Genomic DNA, 17,689 nt, shown 5'->3' with positions numbered 1-17,689 from the left:
GCAGCAACGAAGACCCAATGCAGCCATAAATTAAAAAAAAAAAAGAACTGCATATGAATATACATACAGTTATTTCAAAATAAAAAGATTAATTAAAAAACTAATAATAGAGACGAAGTGCCTGGTACAATAGCATTCAATTTACTTTCTCTTTCTGGGCCTCAATTTCCTTATCTATAATAATGATAGCTAGTATTTCCTAAGTAGTGACAATATGCCAGGTAATCTGTTTTGTTAAATTTATTCATATAACAACCCTCTCATTTTGCCAATACAGAAAGCAGAGGGCTTTTTCCTTAGGTTGTACAGTTAGTAAGTAGCTATATCATTAGGATAGGCTGGATTATGTTATGTAACACACAACCCCCAGATATTAGTGGCTTAAAACAACAGAAACTTATTTTGTGCTCATGCTCCATGTCCATCACCAGGAGTGTTCTGTGCTATACTACCTTTTCTCAGAAATCCACACTGAGGGTGACTCCGTGTTTGTGCTTCCTTTCTTACTGGGGCAGGAAAAAAGGGAACATGGTGATTTGTGCACTAGAGGCTCTTAAAGTTTCTGCCCCAAACTGAATCACATCACTTTCATTTGCATTTCACGGGTTAAAACAAGTCATATGGCCATTTATGTAAAGTAGGGCCAAAAAGTACTGTCCTACATTGTGCTCAGCAGCAGAGACAAATATTTAGTGAACAGAATTAATAGCCACAACTCAGTCCAAAATCCATGCTCTTTCCTGTATACCATTGGTCTCACAGGATTGTGCAAAGATTAAAAATGTGGAAACATTTGGAAGGATTTAGCATGGGATCTGGCTTATAGTTTGTGTTTGAATATTGAAAATGAATCTTAAATAGTGGTTAAAGTAGAAGCAGGTCAAGTTTGTCTTCAGAATTCTTTTCTGGCCATTTTTTGGCACAAGCCTCTCTTGGCCTCCCCTGATACTCCATGCCAAGAAGCTGTTTCACAGTTGGTAAGGCCCCGTGGCTGTGCCCTTTGCTCCAGCATCCATCCATAGCAAAGTTCCCATGCTCCGTTGATTTCCTCAGGAGCTTGCTCAGCCAGTAGCATCGTTGGCTGATTTCAGATGGGCTGACCCTTAGAGAGTATTTATTCAGCCTCTGAAGAGGAAACAGAGGCCCAGACATCCCTGAGGACATGTGGCTAGTCAGTAACAGAGGCAGGATCAGAACCCTCACTTTCCACTTTGAGCTTAGTGCCCTTCCAGCTGCCTCTGACACTGGGCCAGTAACCGGTGCCTTGTACCACATTATTGCACTCTGCTGACAGGGGATTTATATGATTTTCTCACTTCCTCTCTTACAGTACTGAAGACGAACAAGAGGAGACATTAAAGGAGTCACCAAAGGAAATGAAAGAGAAAGACACGTATGGCCACCAAAAATTGCCTAAGGATTCTGTGCAAAGTCTTGGTTTTAGGGGAATAGTATTTCCTTGTTTGTAAGAGTCTGTGTTCTTCCCATTTTTATGTATACACTTAATGCGAGCCTGTTTCTTCTTTCACCAAAAAACTGTTGTGATGAGTGATCTAAATTAATAGCATCTTAATCAAGGAAATACGGTGATAAGAAGAATAGAAGTTTATACTTGAGGTAGATTAAATCTGTTTGCCACGTAAATAGACTTTCACCTATGGAATTTATTTTTAGCTGTTGAGGTATGTTTAAAGTTAGTATCTCTTTTCAAGATATTCTCTAATATTCTCTTTAAGATATCTTACATATCTTATAGATATCTTATGGATATTCTAAGATACTCTCTGATTTTGGCCACTTGCCAAATAAAGATTTTTGTGAAGAGCATCTTTAAAAAGTACCTCTTAGGAATATAGTGTTTGGTTTTTGTAAACATCTCCCAATTACTCTGTGCTTTTAATTCTTTAGGTCATTGACAGACATTCAAGACCTGTCTAGTATCTCCTATGAACAAGACGGTTCTTTTAAGGAAGTCTCATGCAAAACACCCAAAATAAACCACGCACCTACTAGTGTCAGCACTCCGCTCAGCCCAGGTAATAACTAGCAGGGGGATGTTCTGGGAAAGGGACTAACAGCCCCTGCCCCGCTGGCTATGGGAAGCCAGGCTGCAGGAGCAGATCCACAGTGTTTTCTCACAGTACAGAGGGGTTTCTTTAGGGCAGAGCTGAAGGGGATAATCCCATGGGCGGCCAGGTAGCTGTGGTGGTGGTGATTAACCAGCTATAAGGAGATTTTTAAACTCTAGCAATGGAGACATGCAAATGCAGAGTCTACTTTGTACTTGAAGCACTGTTGAATTTAGTGCAAATACATTGGATTCTCTGGAGTTTGTAACTTAAAACAGGACCTTGTGCTTAAACATACATAGTTCTGGGTCCTGCAACTGCATACAGCCAGCATCAAATATCCTCTCTCTAGTGTCCTTTTTTCCAGTATATTTGTGGTTCAGATAATCTCCCTTTAGTCTCTCCCAAGTTTAGAGACTATCATCAGTGATCAGTGATTATTTCAGTTATTGACAATTTGGAAAATCCCTGTTCCAGGTATAGAGTTTTGTGGGGGCTTCTTTTTGTTGTTTTTAAATAATGTAAAGGATTCAGACACTAACTGCCCTCTTTTCTACAACAGGGTCAATTTCTTCAGCTGCTAGTCAGTATAAGAACTGTCTTGAAAGTATCACATTTCAGGTTAAAACAGGGTCTACCTCATTCTGGAACAGTCAAGAATCTATTCAAACTTCGTCTGATAAATTTACAACTGTCCGAGAGAACGCAGAGAGCCTAGATTCCCTTCTTACTTCCTCTGAAACTCTTCCTTCAAGACTGACTAATCTCGTAAGTATACCGACTCTGCGTTGCACACTCTTGGAGTGAGTCCAAAGGCGTCAGTGATGCAAAAGGCCAAGATTTCTCCATATCTGTTTTACAAAGAAAGCAAGAAATAAGCTGGATCCTCTCCAGGCTTCCCTGGGGCTCCTCTCTGAGTCTGTATTGTAGAATGGATCCTGGGTTTTTGTGCCCTTTTTTTTCCCTCAGAGGTAATGTTTGTCGATTTCTCGAAAGATCCGTCCGCTGCGATATAGCTTATGATGCATTGTTCATCTGCATTGTTCTTTCGGTACCTAACCATACCTTACGTACTAAGAGGAGGCTCGAGTTCTGCTTCCTTCTTGACGCCTCCTCTGGTTAGTTCTCTGAGAGTTTCGATTGACCTCTACCTTCTCTGAACTCCTAAACCAATAATCTGCAGTAAAAACACTTAGTGGTACCTTCTCCTCGCTTCCTTCCCCTCCCCGTGCTGTTTGTTGGTTGGTTTCCTTTCTCTCTCTCCCTCATACTTCATATGTGTAGTCTCTTCAAGAAAACTGAAAGTTCCTTACTTGGTTCTGCTCATTAAACACCTGTTGACTGACCTTTCTGTAGGCAGATTGATTTACTTGTTTGGCCCTCAATGAAAAATCGACTGTCATCTTCTCTGGGCGTTTGACTCACAAAAGGTCTCACTCTGAAGTAGGGAAATAAAGAACTTTATGCTCTTGTTCAACAAACTGTTAATGGGGCAGGTTCTAAGTGCCAGGCACTATGCCAGGCCCTTTTCTAGGCATCCAGAAGTGAATAGGAAAGTCCACGCCCTGAAGGAGCTCACTGCCTATTGAGAAAGACTGGCAGAATGTAACACAGAGGTAAAAACTGAGTGCTGTGGAGGCAAAGAGGGGCGGGGAGGCTTCCAAGAGGAGATAACATTTGAATGTTTGACTCAGTCAACAAAACAAGTAGCTTCTTCCATCAGTGATACACAAGATTAATCTTGGAAATGATTGAGCTTAACGGGCCTTTTTAGCTTAATACACATGTCAGTTACCATGTTTATGTCTTACTTGTAGAAAAGATTGCCTACATTTACTGGGGCTGGTTCCTCCAGCATTGCTAAGACACCTGACACATCATCCCCTGCCACTCAGAGGAGGAGCCTGCCAAAAGGTACCCTGTGTTTAATATTAAAATACAAGTTCATAATAGTAAACCAATTTAAGGGAGACTTCATCTCTTCTTTGATGGCTATAGTAGATTCAAACAAAAGTGCTAATTTCCCCTGACTATAAAAGTAAAACATACTCATTATAGAAAACTTAGAGAATACAGACGAGCTTAAAAGAGAAAACTGTGACCATTCTACCATTATTATTTTTTTTTAAGTTTTTTTTGATGTGGACCATTTTTAAAGTCTTTATTGAATTTGTTACAATATGGCTTCTGTTTTATGTTTTGGTTTTTTGGCCACGAGGCATGTGGGATCTTAGCTCCCCAACCAGGGATTGAACCTGCACCCCCTGCATTAGAAGGCGAAGTCTTAACCACTGGACTGCCAGGGAAGTCCCTCTACCATGATTTTTTAACCTCTTGTAGTATTTTGGTGCATATCTTTTTTATATTTTTAGAAATATACCCCTATATATATATATATATATATATATATATTTGGGGACTGTATATATATATATATATATATATATTCTTTTTTTTAGCATAGTTGAGATCATATAGTGTATCAACTCTGGCCTGCTTCTTTTTCTTTGATGATATATTTTAGGATTTCCACTTGTCAGTAAAAATTATTCATAAATATATGTGATGGCTGCATAGTAGTCCATTCTACTTACATTGCTTAACCATGCCCTTATGTTGAAGACTTATGTTGTTTTCCAACTTTTGCTCTTTGTACAGAAATCTTTATCTGAACCTCTGATCTTTTCCTTAGGATAGAGTCTTAGAAGACAATTTCCAGATCAAAGGGTATGAGAGCGTTAACAGCTCTTGAGATGTAATTGCCTTTGCTCCATTAATCTTATTGTCTTGTGTCTTTGGTACAACTCTTAGAATTTCCCTCAGGGGGATAGAGATATTGTGAACTATGCTGAGGGGTTTTGGTTAATGTTATAATTGAGCCCTTAAGTGAAGGCCCAAAGTATGGTCTCCCATATCCCCTGGCCTGATAATCTATAGAGAAAGGCCTCCCACTTTTTTTCATTTTGACAGGTCTAGAGCTTCTATATCCCTAGAAAGGCCTCCCACTTTTTTTCATTTTGACAGGTCTAGAGCTTCTATATCCCTCCAGCACTCTTGGTCCAAAATGGACCCCCAGCCTCTTAGTAAGAATTTATACCTCACCTACCTCAAATATCCTTGGGGAGGGGCACAGATCAAGTGGTACTGAGGTGAGGTGTGATGTAGGAAAGGGTTTAGAGTAAAAGGGAGAGTAAAGCCTTTCACATATGAAGTCTCAATAAGGACCGTTAATATAAGAGGTTTTCTCCCCGTCTTAGCTCGTTTCATCATTGAGAAATCCTAAGTCAAATCCACGTCGAAGCCTCGAAAACCTAGTTCAGGTCTAGGAAGGCAGTAAGTCACTTTCTCCTTTATCTTTTTTAAGAACTAGTAGAAACCATCTGGCAACATCACATTGATGAGCTACCACCACCATCTCAGGAGCTGCTTGACGAAATTGGTAAGGCATGCTCAATACAGAATATACTCCATGGCCCTGCTTCTTACGGTCACTGACCACATATGGTTCTTTGTCTCAGGTGAGAGCACTAGTACCGAAGGCCCTATAAAGGTTTGACTGAATGTACAGAATTCTGGAAGAGCCAGTTTTCCAATGAAATGGGCCTCAGACTACTACTGAAGCCTGGCCAGGATAATTGGTCTGGGTCTGTTGTCATTTTGTTACTTAAAGGGTCTACGGTAATGATTCTAAGAGGAAATAACAACACTCAAGTGGTTTATTATGATGAACTTGTTTTATTAAAAGAATTCTTATCTCCTTTTTGAACCAAACTAGCCATACTGAAGTCTGGCAACTCGGGCCAAAACACCCCATGCTTTCTGTTTTGCCATTAGCAGGAGATATTAAAGGTATTGGCATTGTGGATGAATCCCTTTCCTGAGGGCAGGGAAGTCAGTGTCACAAGACCTAATGAGACCAGAATTTTCCATTTCAGGCAGAGATTGAGGGATACCTGCTCAATTTTAGTTGCAGCTGATCAGCTGGCCTGCCCAGCTGAGCTGATGCTGAAAGTAAATGGAGCATGGTGATAGACACATTTGGGGCAGGGGGTTTGCTTATCCAGGGAGGACTGACTGCCCTCTTCTTGACAGCCTGGCTGACCAGCCCCTCACTTTCAGAGGGCACATCTCATCAGACCTCTGATGGTACAGTTCTTGGTATGGGAACAGTAGGGAGTTTCCTGAGGGGCATCTCTTGATTTTCAGGGTCTCTGAGGTTTTGTGTCTCAACAGGAAGAGGGAGTTGAATGACTCAATGGACAGATATGGTCTAGGCTACCCAACCCCAGCCCCTGGCTGTTGGCCTTACACACTTGGGTGGAGCCGGTCAGAGCTGCCAAAGCCTCCCTTGGTTTCTTTCTTTTCTGTAGCCCTTCTTGCCTCACCACACCCCTCGCCCAGTGCCACAGGGTTGTGCAGGTCACAGGGTTGTTGGCTCTTAGAGCTCCCACCCCCGCACCAGCTTGCCTCCCCTGGAACCCCCTAGGGAGTCCCTGCAAATTCCTCCTCTCCAGTTGCTCTCCTTCACATACTCATGGAACTACTGCCTGTGAGAGTAGAGGTCAGCCCCTCGTGTCCTGCTCAGGTAGATTCTCAGTGCCGTCTGTTTTTTGGTCCCGGCTTAGAACAGCACTTGTAGGTTCCTTTGCAGTTAGACTTTAGCGATACTTTTCTTCTGGATCCTGCTCTCCTCTCTCTGCAGTCACAGTGTGGACCACCCCCCCCCCCCCATCTCAGCGGCTGTCACCAGGCTTCTGCAGCCGGCCTCTTGGCACTGCTGTACCCCAGTGTGCTCTGCAGAAACTCTTCCTCATTTCGCTTATGGGAATTATCTGGGCCAGGTTTCTAGGCGATGTCTTGTACTTTGAGATGGGTCAGTAATTTTCCAGAAAGATAAAGGGCAGAGGGCACCTGAGTAGTTTCTCCTAATAACGGGTGTGCCTACCTGATTATTGTTTATCATCACTCTCGTCGTTTCCTCTCAGGAGAGCTTTGGAGAGTGACCTGGAGCTGACACCTACTCTTTTGAAGGGCACACATCCACAAGTCCAGGCTTCCGTCCAGGGCCTAAAGGGGAGGGTCCTTTAGAATCTTGTAAGATCAACAAGGGACTACCTCTAACAAAGATAAAAATGGATTTTAAAATTTCAGATTATATTAAATGACCTTATGGGACCCCCTGATGCCCAGGGGCTGCCAGGGAGGACTTGCTTCCTGACCTGCTAGAAGGGAAGGACCTGTGCCTGCACACAACAGGGCCGTGCCGGTGAGCCCAGGGGTCCCGTCTGTGCTGCCTCCCAGCTGTCTCTCTGATGGGCTCTGGGGAGCACTTTGAGGAAACTGAGCACCTAACACACGTGAAGCAATGTACTGAGTTTAGCAGACGCTTGTCTTAGTCTAATGATCAATTCATTAGGAACTGGAAATTTTATTCTCTTTGCCTTTTGTCTCTCTACAGACCAGATAAAAAATGTGTAATTTAGGCCAATAGAGATAGGGAAAGATTTGGACTACTCTGAATTTACCCACTTTTTGAGAGAGTCTATAAAATAGAGATTAAGAGCATAAGCCTTAGAGCTCGACTGCCTGAATTCAAATTCCAGTCACACCTCTTAGTATCTGTGTGATTCTAGGCAAGTTCCTTAGCCTCTTCCTTTTTTAAAAAAAAATATTTATCTTGGCTGCCCCGGGTCTTCATTGTGGCACGCGGGATCCTTGTTGCGGCATGCATGCAGGATCTAGTTTTACTGACCAGGGGTTGAACCCAGGCCCCCTGCATTGGGAGCGTGGAGTCTTACCCACTGGACCCCCAGGGAAGTCCCTCCTTAACCTTTCTTTACCTTAATTTCCTCATCTGTTAAACAGGAATAACAATGATGTGATCAATCTCATAGGGTATTGTGAAGATTCATCTGGAATTAATGTATGCAAATTAGAAATAGTACCTGCCACTTAGAGCTCTGCAAGTGTTACCTATCGTCATCGTTATTTTTACATTTATTTTTAGTGTTATATGGGATTGGATGCCTAAGGCAGTGGTTCTCAAACTTCATCAGGCATCAGAAGCGCCTGGAGGGCTTGCTACACCAGCCCCACCCCCAGAGTTTCTGATGCAGTGAGTCTGAGATGTGGCCTGAGAATTTGCATACCTAACAAGTTCTCAGGTTGTACTGAGGCTGCTGGTCTGAGGAGTACTGTTGGAGGACCACTGCCCTAGAGGATGATGTGACTTGCGAAAGAAGGACTAAGTTGCTTTCTGCCCTGTGTTGTGATAGAGCACCTGAAGCAGCAGCAGACCTCCTGCACAGCGTCGGGTGAGAGCACAGCAGGCCACCTGGGCGTCGCTGCCAGTGGTAAGCCACATCCCCCGTGCCTTCTCATCAGATTCTGCTGTAACTGTCCTTGGAAGCACAGTGGTACATTTGGGTGAGTGTGGACCTCGAGGCCAGGCACACTCCACCTCAATTCTGACGCCACTACTTACTTTGGTATGACAAACTGTTGAACGTCTCTCAGCTTCAGTTATCCTCATCTGTAAAATGAGAACGATAACTCCTACCTAATGATCTTCAGGCATAGCGCCTGGGGCGTTGTAAGATACTTAACAAATGTTAGGTCTCCTTCCCTTCATAGGACTGCTGGCAGGATGAAATGAGATAGCATATGTAAAATGCCTGGCATACATTAAAGGGCACTACCCTTCCCCACCCAGATTCCTTCCCTGGCTCCAATCTGGAAACATCTAACAAGTGGGAAGAGGGTGGCCCCCCAGAATAAATCTGTACAATTTGTTTTCAGGGACTCTTGCCTCCTCTTTTATGTGCCATTGCTTTCCTCTTTCTCTCTCGAGCCTTGGCACCGGCAAGACTTCCTGCCGTTTCACCTGGCAAAGAGCTCCCCAGACCTCAGAAGCAGCTGCTGTGGATACAGGCGCCCTGCAGATTGCCACCTGGCCCCCTGCTCTTCTGGGAAGAGGGGAACTTGTGCATTGCAGACTTCAGGGTCCACTGATTAGCCTTAATTTTTTGCACTCCATTTTTTTTTTTTTGGCTGCGTTGGGTCTGCGTTGCTGCACACGGACTTTCTCTAGTAGCAGCGAGCAGGGGGGGGGGCTACTTTTCATTGTGATGTGTGGGCTTCTCACTGCGGTGGCTTCTCTTGTTGCAGAGCACAGGCTCTAGGCGCACGGGCTTTAGTAGTTGCGGTGCGTGGGCTCAGTAGTTGTGGCTTGCGGGCTTTAGACCACAGGCTCAGTAGTTGTGGCGCACAGGCCTAGCTGCTCCACGGCATGTGGGATCTTCCCAGACCAGGGATCGAACCCATGTCCCCTGCATTGACAGGCAGATTCTTAACCACTGCGCCACCAGGGAAGTCCTGCACTCCATTTTAAGGCAGGTTTTCTCAAAATTTTTTTTGTTCTAAAGTTAAGTCTTTCAATTGTTTTTAGATCAAAGGCATTTAGAAGAACAAGAAACTAACAGTAATAAAGAAGACAGCAGTATGCTTTGGACCAGAGAAACTCAGGATCTAGAAGAGGATACAGAGAGGTAACAGAAAAAGCTGGATTTTTTTTTTAAAGTGTTTGAAAAAACTATAGTGTTTATATTAGTTTTTCTTCTGATATTGACAAATAAGGAAGTAATGGTCTTTTGTCATACTATCCTCATAGCCCCTATTCCTAAAAGGTATTTTTTTTTAAAGTCCTTAATTGTGATAAAATACATATAACACAAAATTTTTAAGTGTACAGTTCAGTAGTGCTACGTATATTCACATTGTTGTGCAACTGATCTCCAGAACGTTTTCATCTTGCAAAACTGAAACTCTATACCCATTAAACAACAACTCCCCATTTCCCCCTCCCCTCAGTCCCCAGCAGCCACAGTTCTACTCTCTGTTTCTCTGAGTTTCATTATTCCTTTTTTTTTTTGAACATCTTTATTGGAGTATAATTGCTTTACAATGGTATGTTAGTTTCTGCTGTATAACAAAGTGTAGCAGCTATACGTATACATATATCCCCCATATCCCTTCCCTCTTGCATCTCCCTCCGGTGTTTGTTGTTTTGTCACTGGCTTATTTCACTCAGCATAATGTCTTCAGGGTTCATCCATGTAGCATGCATCAGAATTTCCTTTCTTCTTAAGGCTGAAATCCATCGTGTGTGTGTGTGTATCACATTTTGTTTATCCATTCATCTGTTAGTGGACACTAGGTTGCTCCCACCTTTTGACTACTGTAATGCTGCTCTGAGTGTGAGTGCGCAGATAGCTCTTCAACACACCCTGCTTTCATTCTTTTGGATATATACCCAGAGTGGTATTGCTGGATCATATGGTAAATCTATTTTTATTTTTTTGAGGAAATGCCATCCTGTTTTCCACAGCAGCTGCACCATTTTACATTCCCACAAAGAGTGCACAAGGGTTCCACTTTCTACAGATCCTTGCCAATACTTGTTATTTTCTGTTTTGGGTTTTTTTTTGTCTGTGCCAAGTGGCATGCGGTATCTTAGTTCCCCGACCAGGGATCGAACCCGCGCCCCCTGCAGTGGAAGCGCGGAGTTTTAACCACTGGACCACCAGGGTGGTGGTGTTTCTGTTTTTTTGATAGTAGCATCCTAATAGGTGCGAGTTGATATCTCATTTTGGTTTTGATTTGCATTTCCCTAATGATTAGCGATGTTGGGCATCTTTTCACATGCAGAAGGCCATTTGTATATCTTCTTTGGAGAAATATCCTAGTCCTTTGCCCATTTTTAAATAGGATTATTTGTTTTTTTCTTGTAAAGTTGTTGTCTGTTGTTTTTGTCTTTACTTCTTTTTTTTTTTAATTTTTTTTAATTAGTTTCTGCTTTATAACAAAGTGAATCAGTCATACATATACATCTGTTCTTTTTTTTTTTTTTTTTTTTTTGCGGTACGAGGGCCTCTCCCTGCTGCGGCCTCTCCCGCTGCGGAGCACAGGCTCTGGACGCGCAGGCTCAGCGGCCATGGCTCACGGGCCCAGCCGCTCTGCGGCATGTGGGATCTTCCCAGACTGGGGCACGAACCTGTGTCCCCTGCATCGGCAGGCGGACGACTCTCAACCACTGTGCCACCAGGGAAGCCCTTTATTTCATTTTGTGAGGCAAACATCGGTTTCAGTTTCTTTCAAAACATTTTAGTTAAAGAGAATGTTTAGATCTTTCTAGCCAAATAAGAGAAGATGGAGGCAATCATCCGGACAATTCAGTCTGAAAACACAAGTTTGCCTCAAGAAAGCCAACTCCATTCTTGACTTGGAGCTCTCCTTTGACCTGTGTTGTAAGGTGAACCACTTCAGATCACCTCCTTTGCCTCCTCACATTTCTTGCTCATTCAGGGCCAGGACTAGAAGGAGGTGAGTGTAACACACTCCTTGGGCACAAAGTTGAAGGAGGGACCAAAAACTCAGAAGTCAAGAAAAGTACTATTTTGATGCCATATTTTAAAAAATCCATACTAATGCAAAAAATATCCATGATGAACAAAATATTTACGTTTTAAAGAAAGAGAGGCTATGAATCTACACTTACACCACTTGCCTCATCCTCATCCTGGACCAGCAAATCCTTGGGGAAGCCCTGCAGAATGTTTTCAGCTGCAAACGTTAGAAAACCCCACCATCGTGTTTAAATGAGTTTGTCTCACATGACATGAAGCCCAGAGGTTGGCAGGGCATGGCTGGTGTAGCAGCTCAATGATGCTACCAGGGACTTAGGCTCTTTTGATCTTTCTGCTCTACCAGACATAGCATGTTGGCTTTTGTTTTCAGGCTTGTCAACTCCTGGACAAGGTGGCTGCTATCCATACTCCAGGCAGAAATAAGTGGGTGGGGCAAAGGAATAGTCTAGCCAACTTTATGTCTTTTTATCTGGAAAGCAAAAGCTTTCCTAGAAGCCCTTCTCAGCAGATGCCTACTTAGATCTCCTTGGCCAGATGTGACACGTGGCCACCCTTGGTTGCCAGGGAGACTGGAAATTAGTTTTTAGCTTTCAGCTGCTATAGAAGAGGAAGGTAAGGGAGGAGAGTGTTATGAATAACTTTTGGGTGGTGAATCCAGTTTCTGTCACACTCTTCAAGGGCTAAACTATTCTCCACAAGGAAGGAAAAGAGAGAGACCTGGACAGGAAGTGAGGAGACTAGAGCCCTGGGACCTGAGAGGAAGTGGGGAGAGGTTTTTTTTTGCGGGGTGGGGGGGTGAGACAAGACAAAGGCAAAGGAGGAGGAAGGTAAACTTTTTAAAGTTGTATAAACCTTTTGTCTATAATGTATGATGTAACTCCATTCATTCCATCTCCCCAAAACACCTTCGGTAAATATCTAGCCATTATTTAAGGCAAAAGAAAAGTAGCTCAAGAAGGCCAAGTTACATTTGGTTATACAAATATAAAGTGCTTTGCACATTATCAAAAGTTAGCTACTATTATCTCTTCCGTTTTCAAAAGGGCTGGCTATGCTAGACACAGGTAGATGCCCACAGATGCTCAGTCATCTCAGTCCTTGGCACCAAGCCAGAGTGGAAGATATTTTTTCAGATGGTTGGGACTTTTCCGGCCTTCTGAAAACACATTCTCTGCATCCAGTAGCCTCAGAGGCAGTTCTTAATCTGAAACACTTGTGGGAATGAGTGTGCATTTCTAGCCTCAGGTGGAAATTGATGTAATGACCTAGAATTGGGACAGTGTCTAATATCACACTTTGGGCTTTTTTGTCAAGAGGCTAAAGGAGGGCTCTGGTGCACATGTAAACCGGATCTAAGTGGCCACTACAACTCCAGGTACAGTCTCACTGAGCTCTCGTTTTCTCATGTGTATAGTGAAAGCAGGAGTTCGAAGGTCCTTTCCTGCTCTAGAGTGCTATGCCTCCTTGTCAAGGGAGAAGGGGAATGATGGCTGTCTCAATTCTCTTCACTTGCCCTTGGACAGAGCTCACTCTACGCTTGATGAGGACCTGGAAAGATGGCTGCAGCCACCTGAGGACAGCACGGAGCCACAGGGTCTCCCCAAGTGCTCGGCAAGGTTATTGTTCTCCATCAGGGGATCATTTTTTTTTCTTTTTCAGGAAGGGGGACTAGATTTTAGTTCAGTTTTTTTGAAAAAGGTAGATTTTAGTTTCTTAGAAAGTACATGGACTCCTTGGAGGAAGAACGTTTGGTGATGGCGTTACATTGCTCTAGAGAAGCCAGCCCCGACTTCTGTCTCCCCCTCTTCCTCCAGCCACCCACAGTGCTCAAGATACTGACTAGCAGACTGATACTAGTATAGAGAGAGGCCCCTAAGATTGCTGCGTCTAGGCCCTGTCACCTTTAACATTTTCCTCGGTCATTCGAGTTAATTTAGAAAAGGCATGCTTATCAAGTTTTTAGATAACACAAATCTAAGGATAAATGCTAATGTGATGGGTAGATAGACGGTGGCTTCAAAATGGTCTTGACAGGTGGCAATGCTAGATTTCTCTGAAAGATAAAAGTGAGCATTTAGATCCAAAAGTATAGAATGTGAGAGATCTGACCTAATGGAGCATTTTTTTGATCAGAAGCTCCTACTCAACTGAAATTTCATTGAAGATGGGAAGTATGTCTTATTTTTATACGCCCAGCATTTAGCATGCATTTTGAGATGTGGTAAGAATTCAAGAAATCCCCCTTGAAGAAGACATGGACAGCGACTCCATGAGACCTCAGTTTGATGCAGTTGCTGAAAAGGTCAATGCAGCACTAATGCTGAACAGACAGAAATGTACAGTCCAGGTCAAGGTGATGTCTCAGGCTAGCTAGAGGACTTCTAGAACTCTTGTGGGGCTCCTTTGGGGTGTCACATTTTAAAAGGGACAGTCAACAAATAGAAGAGGGTGGCCACAGAACAGCTAGAAGTCTGGAAACCTTGTCATGTGAGAACAGCTGAAGGAGCTGGGAAGGCTCAGTCTGAGAAGAGCAAATGGAGCAGAGAATTGGATAGCTGCCCCCAAATACCTGAAATATTGTAAAGTGAAGAGAGTCAGCTTACTCTCTTCTGCCCCAAAGGACAGAGCCACTGACTAGAAACTGCAGAATAAGAGATTTTTATTCAGTAAAGCACAAGCTTTCTAATGGCCACAGCAATCTGATAGAGAAACAGCTGCCTCTACACTAACTTTAACAGCAGCTTCTCCCACCCAAGCACAGGCTGCATGACTCTCTGGTCCAGGGCATTTGGACGGAGGTAATAGATAACCTCCTCCAACTTTAGAGCCTGTGATTCTATTAATGATGAGAGGTTAGGAGGAAAAAAAACCCTTTTCACCCTAGCTGGCTTTATTTTCTCTCTCACTTTGCATATTTTATTTTGAATATCCACCAGATGAAAACAGAAGAAAAATCCCTAAACCATGTCAGTTTGATTCATCCATCATCTGTTGAGCACTGTCAGTGAGCTGAGCACTGTGCTAGGGGCTGGAGATGCAGAGGGATGGGATGTCTCTGCCCTTCGGGAGCTTATAGTTGAGTGGGGAGTTGGTTTCTGCTTACTGGTTTGAGAAATGTGGTCTTCAATTGTTAGATACTGCAGTTAGATATTGAGAGTTTTAGGAAATGAAGATAAGGTAATAAAAATACATGTGGTTGTAAAAAGGACACCAATTACAACATAGGTGAAATGCTTTTTTCCTTTGGGACAGTACAGCCTAGTGGTTGAGAGCAGAGTCTGAGTCAGGCTTCCTGGGTTCATCCCAGCTCTAGGACTTACTGGGCATGTAATTTAACTTCTTTGTGCCTCAGTTTTCTCATCACTTAACTACCTTATATAGTTGTGATGAGAATTAAATGAGTTAATATACATTACAGCACTTGAACTCTTCCATAGGGAACGCACAATTAGCTCTAGTTATTATTTTATTTCCTTGGGAGCGCAGTCCTGTTCCCCTGGCCATTGTGCACATGGTTTAATGGCCAAAATCATTGTCATTGAAGGGAGACAAATACCAAAGATCAAGAAGTTGGTGAAAAGAAGAGAAAAGGGGAAGAAAGCATCACGCCAGAGAGAAGGAAATCAGAGAGCTTTTTAGGGACTTCTGAAGAAGGTATGAATGGATGTTCATTTACAATGTAGCCTGGAGTCCTTGGGCTTCCATGAGCATCAAAGTTATTTAGAAATGTTTCCCAGATGCCATACATAATCCTCCTACACTTTTCCCTTGTAGTTCAGCCCAGGTTTTCTGTTAAATGCCAATTATGTCTTTATCACAAAACAATAACAACAGCCAATTCTATTTCTAAAGCAAGCCTTCAGCCAGGCTCATATTGTCTGGAAAGATGTTTTCCTTCTAATGTGTCTTCAAAAGATAAGAAATCATAAATTGTGGAATTTAAGTGGAGTCTACAAGTAATATGAAAAGTACAAAGCTTAATTTCAGAACTGTTTTGACAGAGCTTTAAGGCGCCATTCACAAATGATGCCCTCCTCTATTTAAGTTCCTCCTACTCAGGAAGTCAGCGTCATTATCTCTTTCAGATCATCTGGTCTCCCTTTTATCCCTTCCCCAGTCCATTCTCATTCTTCTCCTTTTTCTGCCCTGCTTTGTGCCCCAGGATGCTGACCCTGGTGAACTGGATCTGCTGGGCTTCCTGGCCAGCCGGCTTCCTGTTGGCCAAGGGGAGACCCCAGCAGATCAGATAATTGGGATATTACTTGCCTTACCGCCTACCTCAGCACCTCATCTCTGTGTGGAAGTGATGGCCCTCAACAAGCACAGCTTCTATAGTGCAGCCCATCCTTCCCAGTTCTAGCTCTCACTGGGTTCCAGTAACTGTTCTGCCGCACCTCTCCCCCGGCATCCCAGTCTCTTCAGACTTAGGGGTGATAATGGCTTCCCACTGCTGCTAGTCGCTGGATGCTTTGCCATACCTTGTTTGTTCCCTTAATTCTGACAACACCTCTGTAAGTAGTCACTTCATTAAAGGACCTGGGGATGCATTCTGTTTCCTCTAGGACGCTGACTGGCACAAGGCTCAGAGTGTGTGAGCGTTCAGCTAGTATTCAATTCACCGAGAACATAATGCAGGGACTTTGTGAAATTAGCATCATTTGTGTCCATTGCTATGACAGGGAACTGCAGGATGTTAGGAGTGGAAGCCTAGTATCTGTGTTTTTAGAAAGATTCTATCTCTGTAGAAGAAAACAATTGATGGAGAGAAAATAGTCCACCCTAAACTAGAGAGAGTACTAATGTGACTTCTGAATGCTCTCACCCAAAGTAATCAAGTTGTTTTTTCTTCCTCCTATCAAGAGGAACTGAAACCCTGTTTTTGGAAGCAACTGGGTTGGTCCGGACCATCCAGGTAATGAGATGTCAGATGTCTGTAAGTCAAAGTCCACTGTTTATAGACAACATGAATAGACTTTAAACATGTACCAGTATCTAAATAAACATTAATGACAAAGACTTGAATTCAGAGGTTTAAAAAATGCTAATGTTTATAGTTAATTAAAATACAAGGGGAAATTAATGCCAACTTTGATTACATAATTGGTAGACAGCACAAGAATGGGTTGGGTTTTTTTTTTTTTTTTTTGGCTGCCTTGGGTCTTTGTTGCTGCACGTGGGCTTTCTCTAGTTGCAGCGAGCGGGGCCTACTCTTCATTGCGGTGAGCGGGCTTCTCATCGCGGTGGCTTCTCTTGTTGCGGAGCACGGGCTCTAGGCACGCGGGCTTCAGTAGTTGCAGCACGCGGGCTCAGTAGTTACAGCACACAGGGCCTAGAGTGCGTGGGCTTCAGTAGTTGTGGCACGTGTGCTCAGTAGTTGTGGCACGCAGGCTTAGTAGTTGTGGCGCATGGACTTAATTGCTCCGCGGCATGTGGGATCTTCCCAGACCAGGGATCGAACCCGTGTTCCCTGCATTGGCAGGCGGATTCTTAACAACTGCGCCACCAGGGAGGTCCCACAAGAACGGTTTTAGATGGAGGGAGTACAGAAGATGCTGCTCTCGAAATGCTTTGCATTTCCACGATACACTAGCTTATCATAGTCTCGCTTGATTATAAAGATCAAAGTTTCTTTCCTTTGAATTCAGTTGAATAAAAAGAGGCTGTTGTTTGTGTCTTTAAGAAACATCACACCAACTCGAAACTCCTTTTTGTTCAGGATAATCGTGCTGGATCAGAGTGACTTGTCAGACTGACCGGAAGTGGACCATAGAGGGACTCCTGGCCTGCGTTTGAGTGTCCTGCTCGTGAGCTCCCTTCTTCCCTCGTCTGCTTCAGTCACCATTAGGGCAGTGGTTCCATTGCTCACACTTTGTTTAGCCGCCACAATAGACAGAACGACTTGTTTGTTTGCAGCACATTTAACCATTTGTTTTCAGTCAGATTTCTGAAAAGTAAACGGTAGTTTTGATTGTAAAGCTTTCTCATTGTGCCCAGAATGGCGTTTGGTTTTTTAATATAAATTTTCAAACACTTCAACTCCTGTTACATAATAAAATGTTTCCTTTTAATACCAGTTAGGTTTCAGCTGTAAGATATATTCCTGTGTTTTAGTTGTTGGGAGAGGACCTGCCACTCAAAGAAGTTTTGACAAGTAAATAACTACTGCTACCCCCCATCGTACAAACTGGCACCAGT

General features: G+C 43.3%; 1 protein-coding gene across 5 annotated transcripts in view; it reads left to right on the top strand.

Moving 5' to 3' along the window:
* Positions 1-17,561, top strand: part of TEX14 (testis expressed 14, intercellular bridge forming factor) — a gene marked incomplete at its 5' end in the record, with an annotated part of 79,758 nt that extends 62,197 nt beyond the window's left edge. For 2 of the 5 annotated variants that reach the window (XM_081218306.1, XM_081218302.1), the window contains 11 exons: positions 1,331-1,393; positions 1,909-2,036; positions 2,632-2,837; positions 3,887-3,983; positions 5,434-5,508; positions 8,345-8,422; positions 9,517-9,616; positions 13,018-13,110; positions 15,039-15,148; positions 16,355-16,406; positions 17,175-17,561. In XM_081218306.1, coding sequence (XP_081074432.1) covers positions 1,331-1,393; positions 1,909-2,036; positions 2,632-2,837; positions 3,887-3,983; positions 5,434-5,508; positions 8,345-8,422; positions 9,517-9,616; positions 13,018-13,110; positions 15,039-15,148; positions 16,355-16,406; positions 17,175-17,247 — 1,075 coding nt within the window. In that variant the 3' untranslated portion in view covers positions 17,248-17,561. The remainder of the gene's footprint in view (positions 1-1,330; positions 1,394-1,908; positions 2,037-2,631; positions 2,838-3,886; positions 3,984-5,433; positions 5,509-8,344; positions 8,423-9,516; positions 9,617-13,017; positions 13,111-15,038; positions 15,149-16,354; positions 16,407-17,174) is intronic. The other 3 variants (XM_081218303.1, XM_081218305.1, XM_081218304.1) reach the window with 3 other exon arrangements.
* Positions 17,562-17,689: the final 128 nt, after the last annotated feature.

Source organism: Mesoplodon bidens (genome assembly GCF_964165515.1).
Source record: "Mesoplodon bidens genome assembly, chromosome: 19".
Taxonomy (NCBI): Eukaryota; Metazoa; Chordata; class Mammalia; order Artiodactyla; family Ziphiidae; genus Mesoplodon; species Mesoplodon bidens.
Note: the sequence above shows the minus strand (reverse complement) of the source record. Positions and strands in the feature narration are given on the sequence as shown.